Below are 19,360 nucleotides of genomic sequence, written 5' to 3' on the forward strand. Positions count from 1 at the left end.
ATCAGAGAAGATATTGAGAGATTAACTGCAATTCAGAATGGTCTTCTTAAGAAGCCAAGAGAAGTGAGGAGAATTCACAAGATAAACTAGCATTGGAAAGAGAGGGAAAGGATAAGAAAGCATGGATTGAATTCTAGCCAAAATTTTGTTTGTAGTTCTGTACTGGCTCCACACAAACTTTAGCTTACTTGCAAGTTCATACTACTTCTACCATGTCTGCATATAAAATAAATTGAATGTTTAATCAGAAGTAAAAAGCAAAAGGTAATGTATGGTGTGGGATAAAAGGAGATTTATGTTTGGGAGCACAATAACAAAGCCTTCTGGGGTTTTTTTGTTTTTTGTTTTCTGTTTGTTTGTGTATTTATTTATCTATCTATCTATCTACCTACCTACCTATCTATCTATCATCTATCTATCTACCTATCTATCTATCTATCTATCTATCTATCTATCTATCTATCTATCTATCTATCTATCTATTAGACTGGTTTAATTTGGTGTTAACTTGTCATTTCCCTGATGCAGAGAACAATCTGAGGGATTATTGTGTTGTGTTGGTGGGACTTTGCTGCCATCTACCGGTTGTATATGTAATTACATGTTATTCTCTCAAGTCTGAACTGCTCATTTCAATGGAATTCTCTTTTCTCTCCCTCCCACACCCTTTAGTTAAAGCAAAGCGAAGCAAATGCGGACACCAAAGAAAAACTCCCTTTGCGCTTGAGAATCTTTGAAAAATTCCCAAACAGACCACAAATGGTGAAAATCTCAAAACTTCCTTCAGATTTTACAGTTCCTAAGATCAGGTATTGAATTGTTTCTTTGATTACGTATTTCGACTACATGGCTTACCTTCAGAAGCCTACCTCAGTCCTTCTTTCAGGCTGGCGTGTGGTGGGTTTGGGGTTGTGTTTGAATTTGTTGTCTCCTGCTCTCCTCCCTGCCTTTGTCATACAAAGCCTGCGTCTTGTGTGCAATCTCTTAAGAGGAGAGGCAGGTGAGGCACAAGCTTCCGTCCCTGCCTCCTTCTAGGTACTCCTCAATGATTACAGGTATAGACAGGATGAACATTGCTCAGAGTGTGTAAGAGGGTGGACTGGGGTCCAAGCACTTTGCCTTCATCCGGCAAACGCCGGATGAGAGGTGTCTGTGTGACACCAGCCTTTGTGTGGATAGCAGTCTGGTCACAGTGTAATCTGCCTCCTACTGGTTAAAAGAAGCATAACATTTATACCCAACTGATTCAGTCTGTACCAGCTTCGCCTTCCTACTAAACAAATGCATGCAGAGGTGCTTTGAAGAACCTGCTTCTAATAATTAAATGCTAGTCTTCCAATGGATAGCTCCAAAACAATCAGAATCATGTAAAACTTTCTATTTATTTATCTTTAAATGTCTTGGTGAGGGATTATGGAAGTATGAAATTATGCCAAACACTTTAAATGCAAATGAAAAAAGACCATCCGGTCACTTAATGACTGACATATGTTCTGAGCAATGACTCTTTACACGTTTTCACCATTCTGTCAACATCAGAAGATATATTGATGCAAATTATGGTGGTTATTACACCATTGAGTGGTATAATGCAATCTTATGGAACTACCATTTGCATCCAGCCTATTGGTGACCAAGTGTCTTTATGTAGTATGCGATGTATTTGTGTTTCTAATCTTTTTTAAAGTTAATTGACTTTGCTTACTTGCATTGATGTTATTTAATTTTTTTTCACCAACTTTTGGAGATCAGATGAAGTCTTTTCCTTTTGAGTCTTTAAATGTAAAATTATCTCTCAAGGACTTTATAATGAATAGAAGTTTGTAAAGATGAATTAATTCTTTCAAGTCTTAGGAGAAAGATAAAGTATCTCATTACCATAGTAGGATTCAAGTCACACCATCAATTATTGGATACCCTTGCTTTTAAGCTATTTCAGGGACATTATACTTTTAAGCAGGAGTTTTCAAGGATTCGGGAAGCTTTCTCTAAGTTAAATATTTTGATAATTAAATCTAACCACCTCCCTTGGTATGATACATCTTGTTTTTTGTGATCTTCTGCACTGCTTCATGGTCTCTGTGAAATACCACCTCTGGCTCCATTTCCTGAATAACACATGATGTGTGTACTTCATTTACAAAGGGAAAGCTTCATGAAGCAGTTCATTGACCGCCAGCAACAGGACACCTGCTGTCTCTTCAGAATCCTCCCTTCTACTTCTTCCTCATCATCTGATAATCCCAAGCGGCCCACAGCTGAAGACAACAAATACATTGATCAAAAAGTAAGAATTGTTGTCTCTGTTACCAAACTTCTGTAAAACATGCATTAGAGAAAAACATGGGACAAATATTTAGGGTGCTGGATTCCTAGGTTTGAAGAAAACAGTTTTATTTGCAAATAATATAAAGATATTTGTATATATGCGTATATACATATATATTGTTTGCGATACAATATGTACTTCTATTATATTTTTTTAATGGAATGCCGGCTTTCTGTAGTGCTCAGGCTGTCCTGTTCATCCTTACAGAGCTGAATGTATTGTGTCTCTTGCTTAGTCATCTTGCCCTAGCCTAGGTTATGAAAGTGACTATTGCCTTTACAGGGCATCTCTTCTTTTTAAAGAATTTTCACTCATTTATTTTCTTTTCATCATCTGCAGATCTCATTCCTCATTCTTATAGAACCCAGAATTGTAGAGAACACTCTGGTGCCAATATCTTCTTTTTCATTTATTTTTGTCAGAAAATAATTAGGTTTGTGTCAGGCTGGTTGGATTTCATTATCTCTGGAGAAGCCTTGAGATATTATCTACATTCTTGGCATTCAGAAACTTTACCAGTTTGTACCTTCTCTGTCTTTTCTCACCAGAATTGCCCAAACTGGGGAGGGGGATGTTTGCAGAACAAGACTCTTGCACAGGGATATGTCAACCTATGACTTGCTCAAGGAAGACATATCCATGTTAGGACTGCCTTCTTGCCTCTCAATTATTGTCTCTACTTTTGTCCTATGAAGTAATGATTTCCTCCCCCACCCCAGTTTGGTCTTCCTGATGATAAGTGAAAGTCACAAATTTGACTTCAGATGATACCATTTGTGGCTTTCACTTATGTAGTGAAAATCATGCCATGTGTATGGTACTTTAAACTTTTAGTTTGGTCATGATTTTGTTCATTTGAACTGAGAGCTTGTGGTGTCTATACTTCCAAGTCACTACCATAAACAGGTTAAGAGAAAGTGGGCAAAGACCTGTGGAGAGAGGACAACATGGCCCAGGCCAGTCTGGTCTCATTTTGCATACTAGAAAGCAGATTGGCATTGTCTTTGTGTATTAGATTTGTCTCATTATGTTTCCAAACCTGACTATAAGCCAGAGGTGAAGTGGCCTTCTGTACACCCTGGCTGCTGTGGTTGTGACCACCTGCTGCCAGGATAAAGACCAAAAAGATGATGTCCCCAAAGTGCTCAGTGTGGTAAAACCAGGACACATTTTCTAATCATTAGGAACAATGACCCACAGAAAACTGCAAATCAGCAACTTCCTTAAAAGAGAACATGAATTTCTCACAATTCCTGGATAGACTATTCATCACTTGATGAGGAAAGAAAATGCTTGGTAGGTGTGGCCTGGGTGGGAGAGAGGTTGGCAGAGGTGAACCTCGATGCACCTGAGCCCTCCACCATCTATTGCTTTAGATCAATAGGGCTGAAAATGACGCTTCTCATTCTCTTCATAGCCTTTTTTTGAGTGTGGCTTCTTTCTAGCTTAGCAGAAAGATGTTGCACCCCAGGTGCCATCCATGTTGTTTAGCTTGGAGAAGCTGCAGGACTTTGAAGGTGGTAGCTAGTCCCCAGCCTATGGAGCTGATTGAAACCCATCCTGTCTGTTAAACAAAGACCATCATAGATGACAGTGTGTCTCTCTTAGTCTCATATCTGCCTGGTGGACCTTATGCCACTGAACTGTAGTTGGAAAGGTGTTGTGCTTCTCTCATGGCATTTATTCTCACCTGGGCAAAAGCTCAGATTGGGAGGTGGAATGCACATCTGCCTCCAGGTCTCATCAGCTGATCCTAGGAGAGAGAGCTACCTATATTGCCATGCGTACTAGTTAGCTTTCTGTTGCTGTGGTAAACACCGTCACCAAAAACAATATGGGGAGTAAGGGACTTATTTCATATTATAGGCTATAATATATAGAGAGAAGTCAGGCAGGAAATTGAGGCAGGAGCTTGAAGCAGAAACCAGGGAAGAACACTGCTTACTGGCTTGCTCCCTCTGGGTAGCTTTCTTATACTGTCCAGGCCCACCTGCCCAAGGGTGGCACTGCCCATGGTGGGCTGGACACTTCTACATCAATTAGTAATCAATAAAATAACTCACAGACATGCTCACAGGCCAATTTGATAGGAGCAACTCCTCAGCTAAAGTTCCTTCTTCCCAGGTGTGTCTAGGTTTGTGTCAAGTTGACAAAAGATCTGGATACCATGCAACCAGCATTCAGCCTTTGGCTTTATTTCAATGATAGAAAGTTAGACTTCTTCCTTTCTAAATCCTTTGTTTGCAGCATCAGCTTCCACCTTTTTCTGGAGCTGTTTGTAAACACTTAGAATTTCTCATCTCTGAGAGTCTTTGGCCAGGGCAATATGAGACATAGAAACTCCCATGTGAGTGAGTCTCCATGGTGAGGACTTCCAGGAAACAGAAAGGGAAGGAAAGGTGGTTTAGTGTTGATATTTTAATCATGCAAGTGTCTACTCATATGTTTCTCCACATTATTGAAATGAAAGTCTAGGGCTTATTATGCAGAGTGCTTCCTAACAACACAAGGTGGGAACTTGACTTCCTAGTAGCCCAGTGATAGAACCGGTTCACTCAGACTGAGACAATGAACCCTCAGTCCAAATCCTTGATCACTAATCTGCAATCTGTGTCACCTTGATGTGTCCGCCATGCTCTCAGGTAGCATGCTACTTCCTGGGTCAGAATCTGCCCATGATCTAGAAACATAAGTGAGCCTTGCAGAGCCCCAAAAGCTATAACTCAAGTACAAAATGAGAGTAAAAATGATAAATATTAATTTTATGTATTGTTTATCCTTTCCATTTCCATAAGTCTTCAGCATTTGTTCAATAATTCTACAAAAATGTGTGGAGCACCTGCTATTTGTTTGTCTGCCATTTCCGTAGATGTGAGAATCCAAAAGAAAGCAAGATGTGAACTTTAGAAGCTGACAACACTGTGAAGAAACACAAACAAAGAGGTTAAAGCTACTGTAGGAACTAGAGAGACAGCTCGGTTATTTAGAGCACTTGTTTCTCCTTCAGAGGCCTCCAGTTCAGTTCCCAGTACCTACACAGTACCTCAAACTATCTGGAATTCCAGATCCAATGCCTTCTTTTGACCATTGTGGATACTAGCCATGCACTAGACGGACTCTCCTGAGTCCTCCTTCCAGCACAGTTAAAAAGCATAGAATGGGGCCTCTGGCAAATAGGGCCCTACAGAAAGCTACCCCCGTTGTCTACCTACCCTGTATCTTACATTTTCATGGAATGAATTAAAGTCTTCTTGAAGATTTCCTCTTCATAAAACCTTGTTGATTCCCATGCAGCATTTCGGCAATTTTCTCTATGATTATAGACTGTCATATGATTTGTTCTAGTAACTCTGTATGTAGCAAGTTACTCGACCTGATCTATAATTTTCAGAGTGAGCATTTACGCACTCAAAAACTAAATAAATAAAGGCAGAGGATGTGGGGAACAAGCTGCTTTGGTCTTTCAGGATGTTGATCTTTTGAAATAATTCTCCCAAATAATAGCTTGGCAGCTCTAAAAATAAAACTATTTACAAGTGTATCTCCAGGAGGTGGGCGGGGGAGAGATAACAGGATGCTAACCCATAACCATGTGCTGTATCTCAAAGACACCAGACAGAGTGGTCAAGGAGGGACTGCAGGGCTGGTATTCACAACACCAAATACAAAAATCACTTGTAGGTGTCTGATAACTTAAACCTGCCTCTATAGGTAACTAACTGACCACTTAGTCATAATAATGAAAAGGAAACAAAAAGATGTACAATATAAAAAGCAAAGCATTATTTCTCATTTTTATTCATCTTTGTAAGTTATTGGCCTCAGAGTAAGAGGTGGCTGCTGTGTTTGGGTGCACACTCTTTTATTCAATAGATCCATTTTGAGGACTATTATACTCCGAGTGTTCTGGAGGCAGTGTGAAAATGGTTTTCTGTCTTCGACTAGTAAGAAAGGAAATTTCTAACCAATATTCTTTCAAAATGTATTTTTTATTTGGGGGTTATATGCAATCTATTTATGTTTCTTGGATATATGTCCACGGAGGGGCAAAAGGGAGCTATAGGCAGTTGTTCCCTATCTGAAGAGTTAGTTTTCCTCAGAAATATGGCCCATGCTCTAGTAGGTCATCCATGCTCCAGTGGGCAGCCCTATACCATAAACATATGGACAACACTACTTGAACTCAGTACCTTATATATGTTTTAGGAAAGAAAACAGAAGATCACATAAAATTGAGAGAGGGGCAGGAGGACCCAGAAGAGTTAGAGCAGGGAGTGGAGAGTGTATATGATCAAAATGCATTGTCATGTGTGAAATTCTCAAAGAAAACCTTTTGTAGCTAATACAGGCTTTAGACATTCTGGACGATTTCTACGACAGACTTCAAGGAACTAAGGCTGCTGCTAAAATATGTACTGTGCTGGCATCAACCTATTTTTCCCCTCTTTTGGGTGTAGTTTCACCTGTAGACCTTATCTTTCAGTAGTTACTAGGCCAAACATCTTGTGTCATGGTTGTTGCTAATGGTCACACTCTTGTTATTTGCAAGTGAAGTTCAAATGCAATTGAAATTTAGGCTCCTAGGGCTGCTTGGACTGAGGGTTTAAATTCCCAAACTCATGGTGAGAGTCAAAGTCACACGTCTGTCTCTCAGTCTCCGTCTGTTTATATGAAATATAAATGTGAAGTCACTGTGTCCTTACAGCTGTAGTTTAAAACTTCCTAGCATATGTTTGTTTATTGCTTTGTTTTTATTTTTTGTGTACGGGTGTTTTGCCTGCATGCATGTGGTCCACGTGCATGCAGTGCTCATGGAGGTCAGAAGAGGAAGTTGGATCCCTGGGACTAGAGTCACAGATGGTTGTGAGCTGCCATGAGTGTGCAGGGGATTGAACCTGGGTCTTCTGGAAGAGCAGCCAGTGTCTTAACTGCTGTGCCATTTCTCCAGCTCCCAGCATGTATTAGTGGCTCACCAGTTAACACAATGCATTAAACATTTCCATTTGTTTTCACTGGGGTAGGTACTTCATGCTCCGCATTGCAAATCACTGCTATATGGTTGTAGCTAAGGCGGTGGGTACTGATTCGTCCAAATCTTTGGTGACTCTCAGCCATTGCTTGAGTGATTAAAGCACTGTCATGAAATTCAAGTAAACTAACTTTCCAGTCATTTAGTTCCCAGCTCTGTAAGACATGCACATGTCCATTGATATGACTCACTTCCAGATAAACAGTCCTTCACAACATTTACCTCATTTACAGGTATTTCATAGATTAATTACATAAGAAAAACATAAACCAGAGAAGGCTTAAAGATTAAAAGTAATCTTTTAGTATAATGTTAATTCATTCTCAAAATGCAGTTCAGACAGCAGCTATACACACTGAAAATACATAGATATAAAATCTACCATCTTCATTTTTTACAACTTACATGAAACTCACAGAAAATAGAGTTTCACACCAGATAAGAATCAACTTACATGGGACTTCCTAGAGTCCCATTCTCTCTCTCTCTCTCTCTCTCTCTCTCTCTCTCTCTCTCTCTCTCTCTCTCTCCTCTCTCTCTCTCTCTCTCACTCTCTTGCTCTGTGTGTGTGTGTGTGTGTGTGTGTTATAATTATTTTAATTTTATGCTTGGTGTTTATAAAGGATTCAGAATGTATAATATGGAAATAACTAAGATCAAATCTCTCTTTTTTAAAATCTATTCTTCTCTCATACATTACATCCCAAACACAGTTTCCCTTCCCTGAACTCCTTCCTGTTCCCTTCTACCTCTTCTCTCCCCCAGATTCACGCCTCCTTGGTTCCCCTTCAGAAAAGAGCAGGCCTCCCAGGGATATCAACCCAACACAGCATAACAAGCTACAATAAGACTAGGGACATGCTCTCAAATCAAGGCTGGTGATCACCACTTGGTGATCCAGTAAGGGGAAAATGGTCTCAAGAGCAGGTGAAAGAGTCTGAGACACTCCCCACTCCCATTGTTAGTAGTCCCACAAGAACACCAAGCTACACAACCATAACATATGCAGAGGATCTAGGGTAGTCCCATGCAGGATCCTCTTGACCTATCACCTAAAGTTCCCTTTCCACATTCTAAGACACATTTCAAAGCTTCACAATGTGACATTATAATGGAACTCACCTTTATATGCATTGTAACATGACTATTTTAGTCTTACTGCCACCTACATTCGTCACCTTTTAGAATTTTTTCTTTCCAACCATAATGTCAACTCCATAAAAAGTTTACTTTAGAGAAACCTCTTGCTGTACACACGATCTGTCACACTTACTCCAATATTAATTTGCAGCTCATGGGTGCATGATAAATTCAAATCTAGTCAAATGAGGCACCACCTTCCACCTATGTAATTTTAAGTAATTGCTTATATCCAATTACTATGTTTTATGTGGGTGCCATTCAATAGCGTGCCTCATTACAATAATTGCACCATGCCTTCCCTGCAGAAATGATGCTCATCAAGCCCTATTCATCGGACCATGGTTTTGTTTCATGATCAGATGTTCATGCACCCACTTTCTCGTTCCTTACTGCTCTGTTAATACCTTCAAAATGAAAGAAAAAATAAGACCTTCCAAACTTTCCAATTAGAAACAAATTTATTATTAACACATCAAATAAAAAGAAGAGAGAAAAATTTTAGTCGCAAAGTGTAGTTTTTTTTTTGTTTGTTTGTTTGTTCGTTTGTTTTTTTCTTTTGGGAGGCCCACTACCCAGCTTTCAAATAATCACTAGCTCTCTGGTTTCTAGCTAGCTTTTCTAACTTAAATTATCCTGTTTCTCTTTAACTACGTTTTGCCTCTGGGCTTTTTACCTCTCTTTATTCTGTATATCTTTCTTTCCTTTAACTCCATGTCTGGCTTTGTGGCTAGGTGGCTGGCCCCTGGTGTCCTCCTCTCTTTCTCCTTTTCTCACTCCTCCCTACCCACTCTTCTCCCAGCCTAGATTTCTCCTCCTATTTATTCTCCCTGCCCACTAGTCCTGCTTATTTCTCTTTCCTGCCTAGTTATTGGCTGTTCAGCTCTGTATTAGACCAATCAGGTGTTTTAGACAGGCAAAGTAACACAGCTTTACTGAGTTAAACACATCTTGGCATCATTAAACACATATTCCACAGCATGAATAGACATAACACTTCTTAAATTAACAGTTCACAACAAGAAAGTTAGGGTCCATGGTGATGTTTCCTTCTCATGTCAGTCCCTTCATTCTGCAGTCAATCAACCCAAGAGTGAAGTGACCATGGGGCCTCTTCATTGCAACAGGGGAACCTAACATTCCCTAATATGTCAGTAGCTGTTCCCAAGTGACTTAATTACTTGAATTAATCTTCTGATTAATGAAAGCCATGGTGGAGCTTTGATTTTGAGGAACCAGTAAGGGTAAAATGTAAGTGCTATGATCATGGTGGCTCTAATGAGTTAGAAAGTCATCCTTTTTAGTTAGAAAAGATCCTTTTCAGTGTTTCGGGGTTCTTATGCTGATCATTCATGATGCACATGTAGAAAAGCAAAAATATTGGCTCTTATATGTTTTCAGTAAGATTTAAGACAAGTAAAAATCTGTCATAGGTGTGCTAGCCTCATCTTTCACAAAAAGCAAGCAGACATATTGTTCTTTTTTCAGCATAGTTTAGGAAGCTCATTTTATTTTCTAAGGACATTGACGAAGATGTCATAATTCACTGAAAAGATTGAACTCCCCATCTGTGCCACCCAGAGTTCTAATGACAATTGTAAATTGTGCATTGTTCATGATGGCAAACAACTTAATTTTTATTACTCTTAAATTTCTCATTTAAAAAGGAAATAGTAATTCTTACCCATGAGAATTAATTTGCAAATAAAGCTTAAAATATGCATAAAATAACTCAGCACAGATCAAGGCACAAAAAATAATGATACAGAGATTTTTGAAATGCATATATAATAGGCATTGATGTAATCTTTCATTTAATGACTAGAGAACAACATTCTTTTTGTTTGTTCTGTTTTGTTGTTTTTACATCACAACCAAAGTTTCCCCTCTTTCCCCTCTTCTCAGTCTCTCCCACTTCCCCTCGATGTCTTCCCCCCCCCACCCCATCCATTCCTCCACTGTTTCTCTTCAGATACAGGTGGTCATCCTGTGGATATCAGCCAGCCATGGTAAATCAAGTTACAGTGAGACCAGGCACCACCTCTTCTGTTAAGGGAGAATAACATTCTTATTCAAAAAAGGAGGATGATTCATACAAGTTGAATATTTAGTTTCTCATAAATTCTAAATACATGCCAAATAAATACCTCACAGAAGACATGATTTAACAAAAATATAGTGAAATTAATAATCCAGTAACACAAGCAAAAAATCTGCACGAGTTCAAACCAGACAAGGGGAAGTGAACACAGAGTCCCACCCCTAACCAGAGTTACATATGCTGCCAAAGGGCAAGTCAGTTTTCTTCAGTGATGTATCGCTGGGTGTATCAACCACACTCCAGGGCCCCATGCCTCAGAGTAGTTGGCCAACACAACATGCGTGTGTGTGTGTGTGTGTGTGTGTGTGTGTGTGTGTGTGTGTGTGTTGGTATTTTTTGTCTTAGTGGATTTTTGTTTGTTTGTGCCTTCATTTTATTTATTTATTTATTTATTTATTTATTTATTTATTTATTTTGTTTTGTTTTAAAGTTTTGGGAGCTTTTGAGAGAGAAAGAACATGAGTAGTGTAGTTATGTGGGTGGAGAAGATCTGAGAGGAATTTGGGTAGAAAAAAAGAATATGATCAAAATATATTGTATGCAAAAAAGTAACAAAAAATATCAATTCCATAAAGAAAAAACACTACATATTTTGATGTTGATAACTCACTTCAAATAATTCTCTGTTAAAGAAAACAATGGAAATAGAATCCATAAGTGGAAATTTATGGGCATAATATATATCAAGCTTGTGGTAATGAATCTTTTGACATTTTATTTGAAGAAAAATTTCCATTCACATGAGTTTTTAAGATTATGAGCATGACATTAATCTTAGATCTGTGAGGTTTATAATAAGGCCCAGTCTTCATTCTTGTGTCTTACGGCTTTGCTTTCTTTTCTTGCTCAATCTGGCTTGATGCTTATTACGAAAGTATCATCTTCGACCCTTTCTTATCTATGATATAGGAATTTATTAATAGCTATTCTTGAGGAAGTTTTGTATTAGCAGAATTTTAGGAAAGAAAACTATATATGGGAACATATCTAGTAATGGAATAAATATTTAAATTAACCTTCTAAACATTCAATTCAAGAATTTACTTTGAAAATATATCATCAAGAAAACACAAAGGTAGCAAAAAGTAATAATAAAAATTCAAATGGACATTAATCAAATTAGTATGAAAGAATCAATGAATACTAAGTAAAGAATAGTAAGAGTGATAAATCTGCATTATAATTCAACATGAGGAAAGTAAGAAATCTTCTGGAAGATAACAAAAGTATCTATATCTGAATCTTTGTGAAGTGTCATAGGAACAAAGCAGAATACCTAGACTGAGGGAGCTTAGCAGTTCAGAGAACTCGCTGGTTTTCTGGAGGACCTCAGTTTGGTTCCCAGCAAATCTGGTGCCTCACAACCACGTGTAACTCCAGCTCCAGGGGATAGGAACTCTCTTCTGGCCTTCACAGGTACCTGCACACATATTACAGGCAAACACACACGTACAGAAAATAAAAATAAAACTTTCAAGCAATATCTCCTAACACGACATTAAAAAAGTTAAAACTAGGTCATTTGCAGACCCCAAATAAAAGTAGGGAAAGCCAGGGATGGTGGTACACATCTGTAATCCAAGCACTCAAGAAGATCAGCAGGTGTCCAAGGTCATCTGCTGCTGCCTAGCTAGGTGGAGGCCAGCCTGGGATACAGGAGACCATGTTTCAAAACAGAAACAAATGAAAGTGGGTGGGGACAAACCAACAGCCCCATGACTCCCATGGTATTGACATCTTTTAGAACCCAAACCAAGGTCATCCACCCACCATCAGTGTTTATGGAAAAAGGAGCATATCTTCCAGTGTTCTCTGAAGAAAAAAAAAAAAGCCACAGGAACTGAATGAAAATGGAACAATCCAGAGCAGGAGTGATGAGGAAAACAGCAGATCCAGGTAAACTTTGAGAAGTACAAGGACAGATGGAGAGTGGGGTACAGAGTCAGGAAGTCCTAGGAAGAAAGAGTCCATGTTTGATCACTGCGCTGAAACACCAGCAGGAGAAATGGAAGCTCTGGAGTTGAGAGAGAAACACTGAACTGTCTGGTGAACCCAGTGCTGCATAAGAACGAGCAAGAGCTAATCATCAAAATCAAAAGAAAAAATAATGAGCAAAACGCATGCCATAAAGCCACATCCATAAAAATGTGTACCTGGGGCACTCTATTGCAAACTGAGTTAAAAGATCTGAAAACCACATGAGGATAAACTAGCAGCACAAATAAGTTTTAAAAAGAAGTCAGAAGTGAGGTACTGAACTCAAGAAAAAATCATAAGTAAAGTCAATAATATAAAAGAATTAGATGTGTTAGATTATACCCAAAAAATCATAATAAAGAGAAAACTTCTTAAATTTATCTTGTGTGTATGTGGTTGTGGTGTGTGTTTATGTGTGTGTGCACGTGCATATTCATGTGTATACACATGTGCCTGGAGGCGAGAGACTGATACTGGGTGTCTCACCTGAACATACTCCACCTTATATTTTGAGGCAGAGTCTCACAAACTTAGAACTTACTGATTTGTCTAATGCAGGTAGGCAGCTTGCTCTGAGATGCCCTGTCTCTGCCTCTGGAGTGCTGGGGTAACAGACTATCTGTCACACCTACCTGGCTTTTGTGTGGGTGTCTGCCTTCATGCCTACATAGCAAGCAGTTTACGTGCTGAGCCATCTTCCCAGTCCCTGGGGAAACTTAAAAAAGAAATAAAAATAAGGTCCACATTATTGTTCTATGCATTTCTAGTGGAGAATACCACAGCAAGATACTAGAGCAAGTGACAAACAGAACATTTGAAACAAATATGGAAAACATATGTCATGTCCTGGAAATATTGCTCAAGAAGGACCAGAAATAAAATCTATACCACATATGTCCTAAGACTTTAAACTTTAAAAGTGTTTTTGTATTTGTGTCCCCAAGCAGCCAGTGACTTTTAAGTTAATGAACATCAGATGATCATCAGATGTTTTAGCAATAATCCTTTAGATCAAAAGAAACTGGAGCAACACACAGGAAAGACAGGCGCTTTTTTTACACCCAGGAAAACTGAACTTCTTGATTAAAGAGAGAGAAAGCTGTTTTAAAGATGTCATTGTACACACAAAGCACTATGTAATAGTGTTCCCATGTGCCAAAGAAGCTCCTGAAAGCCATACCTCTGACAGACACATCACCTGCAAAAGTGACTCAGACACCAAAGGAAGCACCAGGTGGCAGTGCGAGGCACTGAAACGGAAGAGCTGAGACAATGGGAGGGTGGAACTAAAGAAGTAATACACCACAGCCCTGTGCTTTGATGATATTGGACAACAGGAAAAAGAATGCAGGCAGGACTCCTTCAATGTCTCCTAGTCATCCTGGCTGTGGGTCTGTGGGTCTATCATTCTTCTAAGATTATCTGCGAACTGTGAGATAAAATTAATGAGTAATTATGAGACAGTCAAATCTGTCATTCCTTGTATGGAATATCAAGTCTTGAAGTCAAGAGAAAATAAATATAAATGTAATATTGAAAAAGTGAGTAAAATTTCCTGAATCTAAATTGAAACTCTCAGAGTCAGCGCAGGTGAAGTCTCAGAATAGTGACCATCTTGGTAGGGATGAACAATGCCGAAATCTAGATTATGTGCTCCCAAACTTTTCTCTCAATAAATGCAAAGTACTGTTGGTTTTAAATAAGAAGGACACATAATTGTGCAGCATCTTGTCATTCCTGACAGAGAAGAAACTGTCCCAACAGCTGCTAGCATCACGGCAAAAGAACTGATGGACCAGTCAACCTATGGTGAGAAAAAGCACATAGAGCTGGGTGGGTAGGGAGGAAGAGGGGGAATCTGGAAAGAGTTGGAGGAGGGGAAAGTAAATGATCAAAATATATTGTGTTAAATTATCAAGGAATAGTTAACATTAAAAATAGCAATTATAATGGACTAAAATGAATTGAATGTCTTAACCTTGAATTTATAGTGATACTTTAAATAATTAGTCACTTTTAAAGATTATATAAAAATCTATTAAATATTGATGCATTATATATTAATCTATTAAAAACTGGTATGAGGATATCAAGAATCATTAACTTACCTTGAATGTTTTCCCTGTGGACTATACTGGCAGATAGAAATTAATATAGGAGGAACAGCTTCCTATTAAAGAATCATTTTAATGAAATGCAAAGAAATAGCAATTTTGCAAGTGGGATGGATGAGTCTATACAATGAACATAATAATGCTATTGATATCATAAAAAGACACAGGGCAGTATGTGTTTTCTGGTGACAGAGCATGACACCAAAGGTGGCCCTGCCAGAAAGATCAAACCGGAGCATAACTGTGGAGACGTGTGGATCAACCACGGATTCACAGGAAATAGAGACGGCAGAAGACCCTGTGAACCGTCCTGCCCTGTGCCCTCAGCAGAGCTCATTCTACCAGAAACTGGAGGAGAAACGCCACCATCCTTTGACTAAAAGACCTTTCTAAAAATAAGCGAGAGTCGCCCATCCATTGCTGTGTTGTTCCAACCCAAACTGTAGTAACTGTGAAGAAATTGAGATGAAATTCTTAACTTTTGAGCTCTGTGCTAAAGTGTACAATTTAGGGAATATCAGCAGTGTGTGTGTGTGTGTGTGTGTGTGTGTGTGTGTGTGTGTGTGTGTGTGTGTGCGCGCGCGCGCGTGCGTGCGTGCGTACGCGTGTGTTACTGTGGCTGAACCTAAGATCTCACACAAGCTACAAGAGTTCTACTTGCCTCAAAAGGTGGACAAATCTTTGAAATCAAAAATTTAAGATGGTATTAAAAATCTACATTTTACTTTAACACTTAAATGGAAATTTAGTGTATTTGTTTTTGTTCACTAATTCAGTCAAAAAATTGCCATTTGATGAATTGAATGCATTAGGTTTGCAAATAAAACTGTAAAACTTCAAAATCTTTTCAACTAATCATTTGTTTCCAGTGAAAGCATTATCTAATGGGTCCTTCCCTTTCTTCTTATTTTCTACATATTTTATTCACTTAGATTCACTATGAGCTTTTACTGACTCCTTTCATTGCTGAAACTTTCAATTTATGGTTGAAATTACATATTTTGAAATGGCTCTGGGTGGTGCTTATTTCAGGTGACTAGCAGTATCTTTTGAGGCCAGAAGAGGGCACTGCAGAGCAGTGTAGTCTGAGCTCTTTGTGAGAAACACAATCAAAGAACCTCTGTACTAAACGAAAAAAAGTTTTACTGCCACAGCCAAGGACCAAAGAAAGAACGGTTGATATCTACAAACATTTTTTTAATTATGAAAAAACAGTGTAAATATATACAGAAAATATCTAGCATATCAAATACACATTTCTTTCAGAACAAAGTAAAGCTTAATCTGAAGGTTTTGTATTAAAACAGAAAACACACTATTTCCTCTGCAAATTGCAATACCACTCTCAAAGACATCCTTGAACACATGGCCACTACATTTGCTTTAATTGATTCAAGTTTGTTGTACTAGATAGCACTCCAAATATGCAGAATGTGTGTTTGATAGCTGCTCCATCCCAGGGCAGTGGACACGTGACTGAATTCCAGTTGCTGCCTTGTGCAAAGGACGATTAAGGCATATTGTTGGTTTTGAGCATTGTAGTATTTGCTGTTCACTGTTGGCCCTCCTGTACTCTGGGCCTGACTTCTGACTCCTGACTGCGTGTTTCTAGTAGTCAGAGCAGAAGCCCTCCCCTGATAGGAACTTCATCTATGACTCCTGAGCAGTGCTCCCTTGAGATATGCTAAAAGCTCAAAGAGATTGTAAAGTGCTCACAATGAAAGTTTCACAATGGGAACCTGAATTCAGATCCTTACTACCCACACAGAAAAGCTGGGTGTGACAGTAAGAATCTATAAGCCCAGTGCTGGGAAACAGAAATAGGAGGATCCCTGGGTCTCATTGGCCATCACTCTAGCCAATCACTGAGTTCCAGGTTCACCTAAGGTGAATAGTGATAGAGGAAGACATTTTATACATATTGACCTATGACCTCCACATGAACACACACACAAGAAACGATGAGTTTGTAACTTTGTCCTTTCCCAGGACTGACCATTTAGATATCTTGGTTCACATTACAGTGCTTGTTTGCAGATTGGTTTGTAAATGGGAGTTCTTGTGTCCTATCCTTGCCTGCCTTACTGAACTATTCAGTTCCGGAATTCAAGAACCTGGCTCCTATCTATTTTTTGTTATCAGTGGTTACCAATATTGTGCCAAGTGGTTAGAAAAGATAATCTACTGGTGGCAGACAGTGGCTCACTCCCCCATCATTGGCTCCCAATGCTGACAACTAAAAGTGTCCCACTCTTAGTTCTTGGGAATCTAGCTCGGATGGTACATACTCCCTTCTCTCTTGCTCTCTTCATCTCTCTCCCTCCTCTCACTCCTTCTTTGGACCACTTAGTCACCTATAAAGTAGTTCACTAATCTAACAGGCAACCAATGCCATCCAGGATATTTTTCTTAATCCTTTTATCATCATCACCCACAGGCAAACTTTGACCTTTCCTTCCTGTCATCTTTTCCTGTCCCTGAAGATAAAACACCTCAGGTTCAGATTACAGGCCAGGAACTTGCAGTAGTATACAGTGGCTTGGAAAACGTTTCACTAAACAATGATGAATACAGGTTCCCAGTGTTAATTTCAACATCAAATTCTTTAGAGACTGGAGCACTTACTTATTCAGATGATTGGCAGGGTCATGGCCAGCAATGTACACATCATACACCATACCATAGCTGTGACATGCAGCCACACAGTTAGTTAGAATCTCTGCACATATAAAATGTAACACCAGGAAAGGGCCTTAATCATTATGTTACATGAAATAAGCCAGACTCAGAAAACAAATGCCAGTTTTGTTATATGTGCAGCCTAGGTGTAAAATGATATATGTATGTGGGGGATCATAAGATGGGAAGAAGAGAGAGGATGAAAAATGTGACATGTGACATAAACGTCAAATGGAGAAAGAGAACTGGTGTTTCATGGGTTGTGAATATATCATTCTTTTCCATCCCCAAACTAAAGTGGTTCTTACACTTTTCAGCTCTGCAAGTCTGTTTTCAGCATCAGGGCGAGGAACCTTCTGGAAAAGGAGACAGCAGTCACAAAAATCTTAAGGTAATACCAATAACCTCAAGGCATACTTTAATCTAAGTGGGATTACATTAAGAAGAAAGCAGAACTTTTTCTCAATGAATTTATTTTCTGGACAGTAATATTTACTTTCTGCTCAATTTCAGGATCTTCATGCTTACAGATAATGCCAAAGACATGAGTAATGTTTGTCTAGAAAAGTAGCATTTTATTATCATAATATGACATGTTTATTATTTAATATATTTAAATAAACTATACCTAGAAGCATTTACCAAAAAAAAAGGTGAAAAGAAATTTCCATTATTCTTGACCATCTACATCTTTTGTGGTATCTAAACAAAAATAACCTGAAGGAAACATAGCAAAAGAGTAAGTCTAAAAAAATAATTATGATCTCTTCATCTATGACTAAAGATCTGTTAATATTTGAAAGCCAGGCTGGAAATGTGTAAACATCATGTGCATGCATTGCCCATGGAAGCAAGAAGAGGGCATCATCTTCTGGGACTAGTGTTACAGCTGTTTGTGAACCTCCATATGGGTGGTGGAAACTGAACCTGGGTCCTTGCAGGAATAGCAAGAGTTCTTAACTGCTCAGCCAGTCTCACATAGCCACCTTTGATTGATCACAAAATCATAATTTTAGTGTTATTTTCTAAAATATGCCTTGAAATCAAGTACCAATAATGAAAATCAATCTGACCACTTAAGCATATCAGACTATACAATATAACAGAGAGTGATAGGATTCAAAAGTGTGTAAGCATTTGGGACATCAAGATTGTTGCATACATTGTTGTAAATGATAAAAGTGTCATGGCTGACAAAGCCAACATGTACCTTCATATGGCAAAGTAGTATACAAATTCGTGGTAAATGTAAGGAATCAGACTTCACTACCAAGTCCATTGCTAGGAATGTTCATGAAAGCATCTTTCCAAAATGTGTATTACTGTAGCTTGAGAAGTCATGATGAGGAAATACAACTAGGTATATATGAGGTGAGAAACTATTTAACCTTACCACAACTTAATACCTGAAACTTGTGAGGGAAAAAAATGTCCTATATCATGAAGACACATTCCACTGTGTTCTCTTTCTCTGTGAATGACATTCAGGCAGAAAGTCATGAATGTGTTGAAGTAGCTTTTTAAGTTGAAAATAAATTTTGCTGGGGCTTCAGTATTCTTAGTATGATTAGATAAACATGAAAGGGCTCATGGAAAGAGACGAGTCTCATTGTGGTCGTGCTCTAACTAGGTGGCCATTCATCTCAGTGTCAGCCTTGGGGTATGCCATGAGGCTGGTTGGGCAGCTCATAATCTCCAAGATACTTGGCCAAGCTGTAATTACACCAGCAAGTTCATAACAGGGCTCTAAAGAAGTGCTGACACACTTACTAGGAAGAGAAACATCCATCACAAAGAATTATCCACATGGTAAACATCCTACTCTGAGTCTAATTCAGAATCTTCCTACTGTTTCTCCCCTGTTACAATTGCCCTTCAGCAAATCTGCTGTGCTTGGGGTACAGAGTGAACATGCTTGTACACAGATACTCAATTTCTTTGCTGGAGCTACACTGTGAGCCAACTATGTCCAATTAATGACTCTGTGCCCC

At 38.8% G+C, this 19,360-nt stretch overlaps 1 protein-coding gene across 5 annotated transcripts in view; it reads left to right on the plus strand.

Annotated features, from left to right (window-relative positions):
• Nucleotides 1-19,360, plus strand: part of Nalcn (sodium leak channel, non-selective) — a 309,764-nt gene that overhangs the window by 227,077 nt on the left and 63,327 nt on the right. For all 5 annotated transcript variants that reach the window (XM_028868293.2, XM_028868291.2, XM_028868295.2 and 2 more), the window contains 3 exons: nucleotides 673-809; nucleotides 2,146-2,287; nucleotides 17,687-17,760. In XM_028868293.2, coding sequence (XP_028724126.1) covers nucleotides 673-809; nucleotides 2,146-2,287; nucleotides 17,687-17,760 — 353 coding nt within the window. The remainder of the gene's footprint in view (nucleotides 1-672; nucleotides 810-2,145; nucleotides 2,288-17,686; nucleotides 17,761-19,360) is intronic.

This window comes from Peromyscus leucopus, chromosome 9 (genome assembly GCF_004664715.2).
Source record: "Peromyscus leucopus breed LL Stock chromosome 9, UCI_PerLeu_2.1, whole genome shotgun sequence".
Classification (NCBI taxonomy): Eukaryota; Metazoa; Chordata; class Mammalia; order Rodentia; family Cricetidae; genus Peromyscus; species Peromyscus leucopus.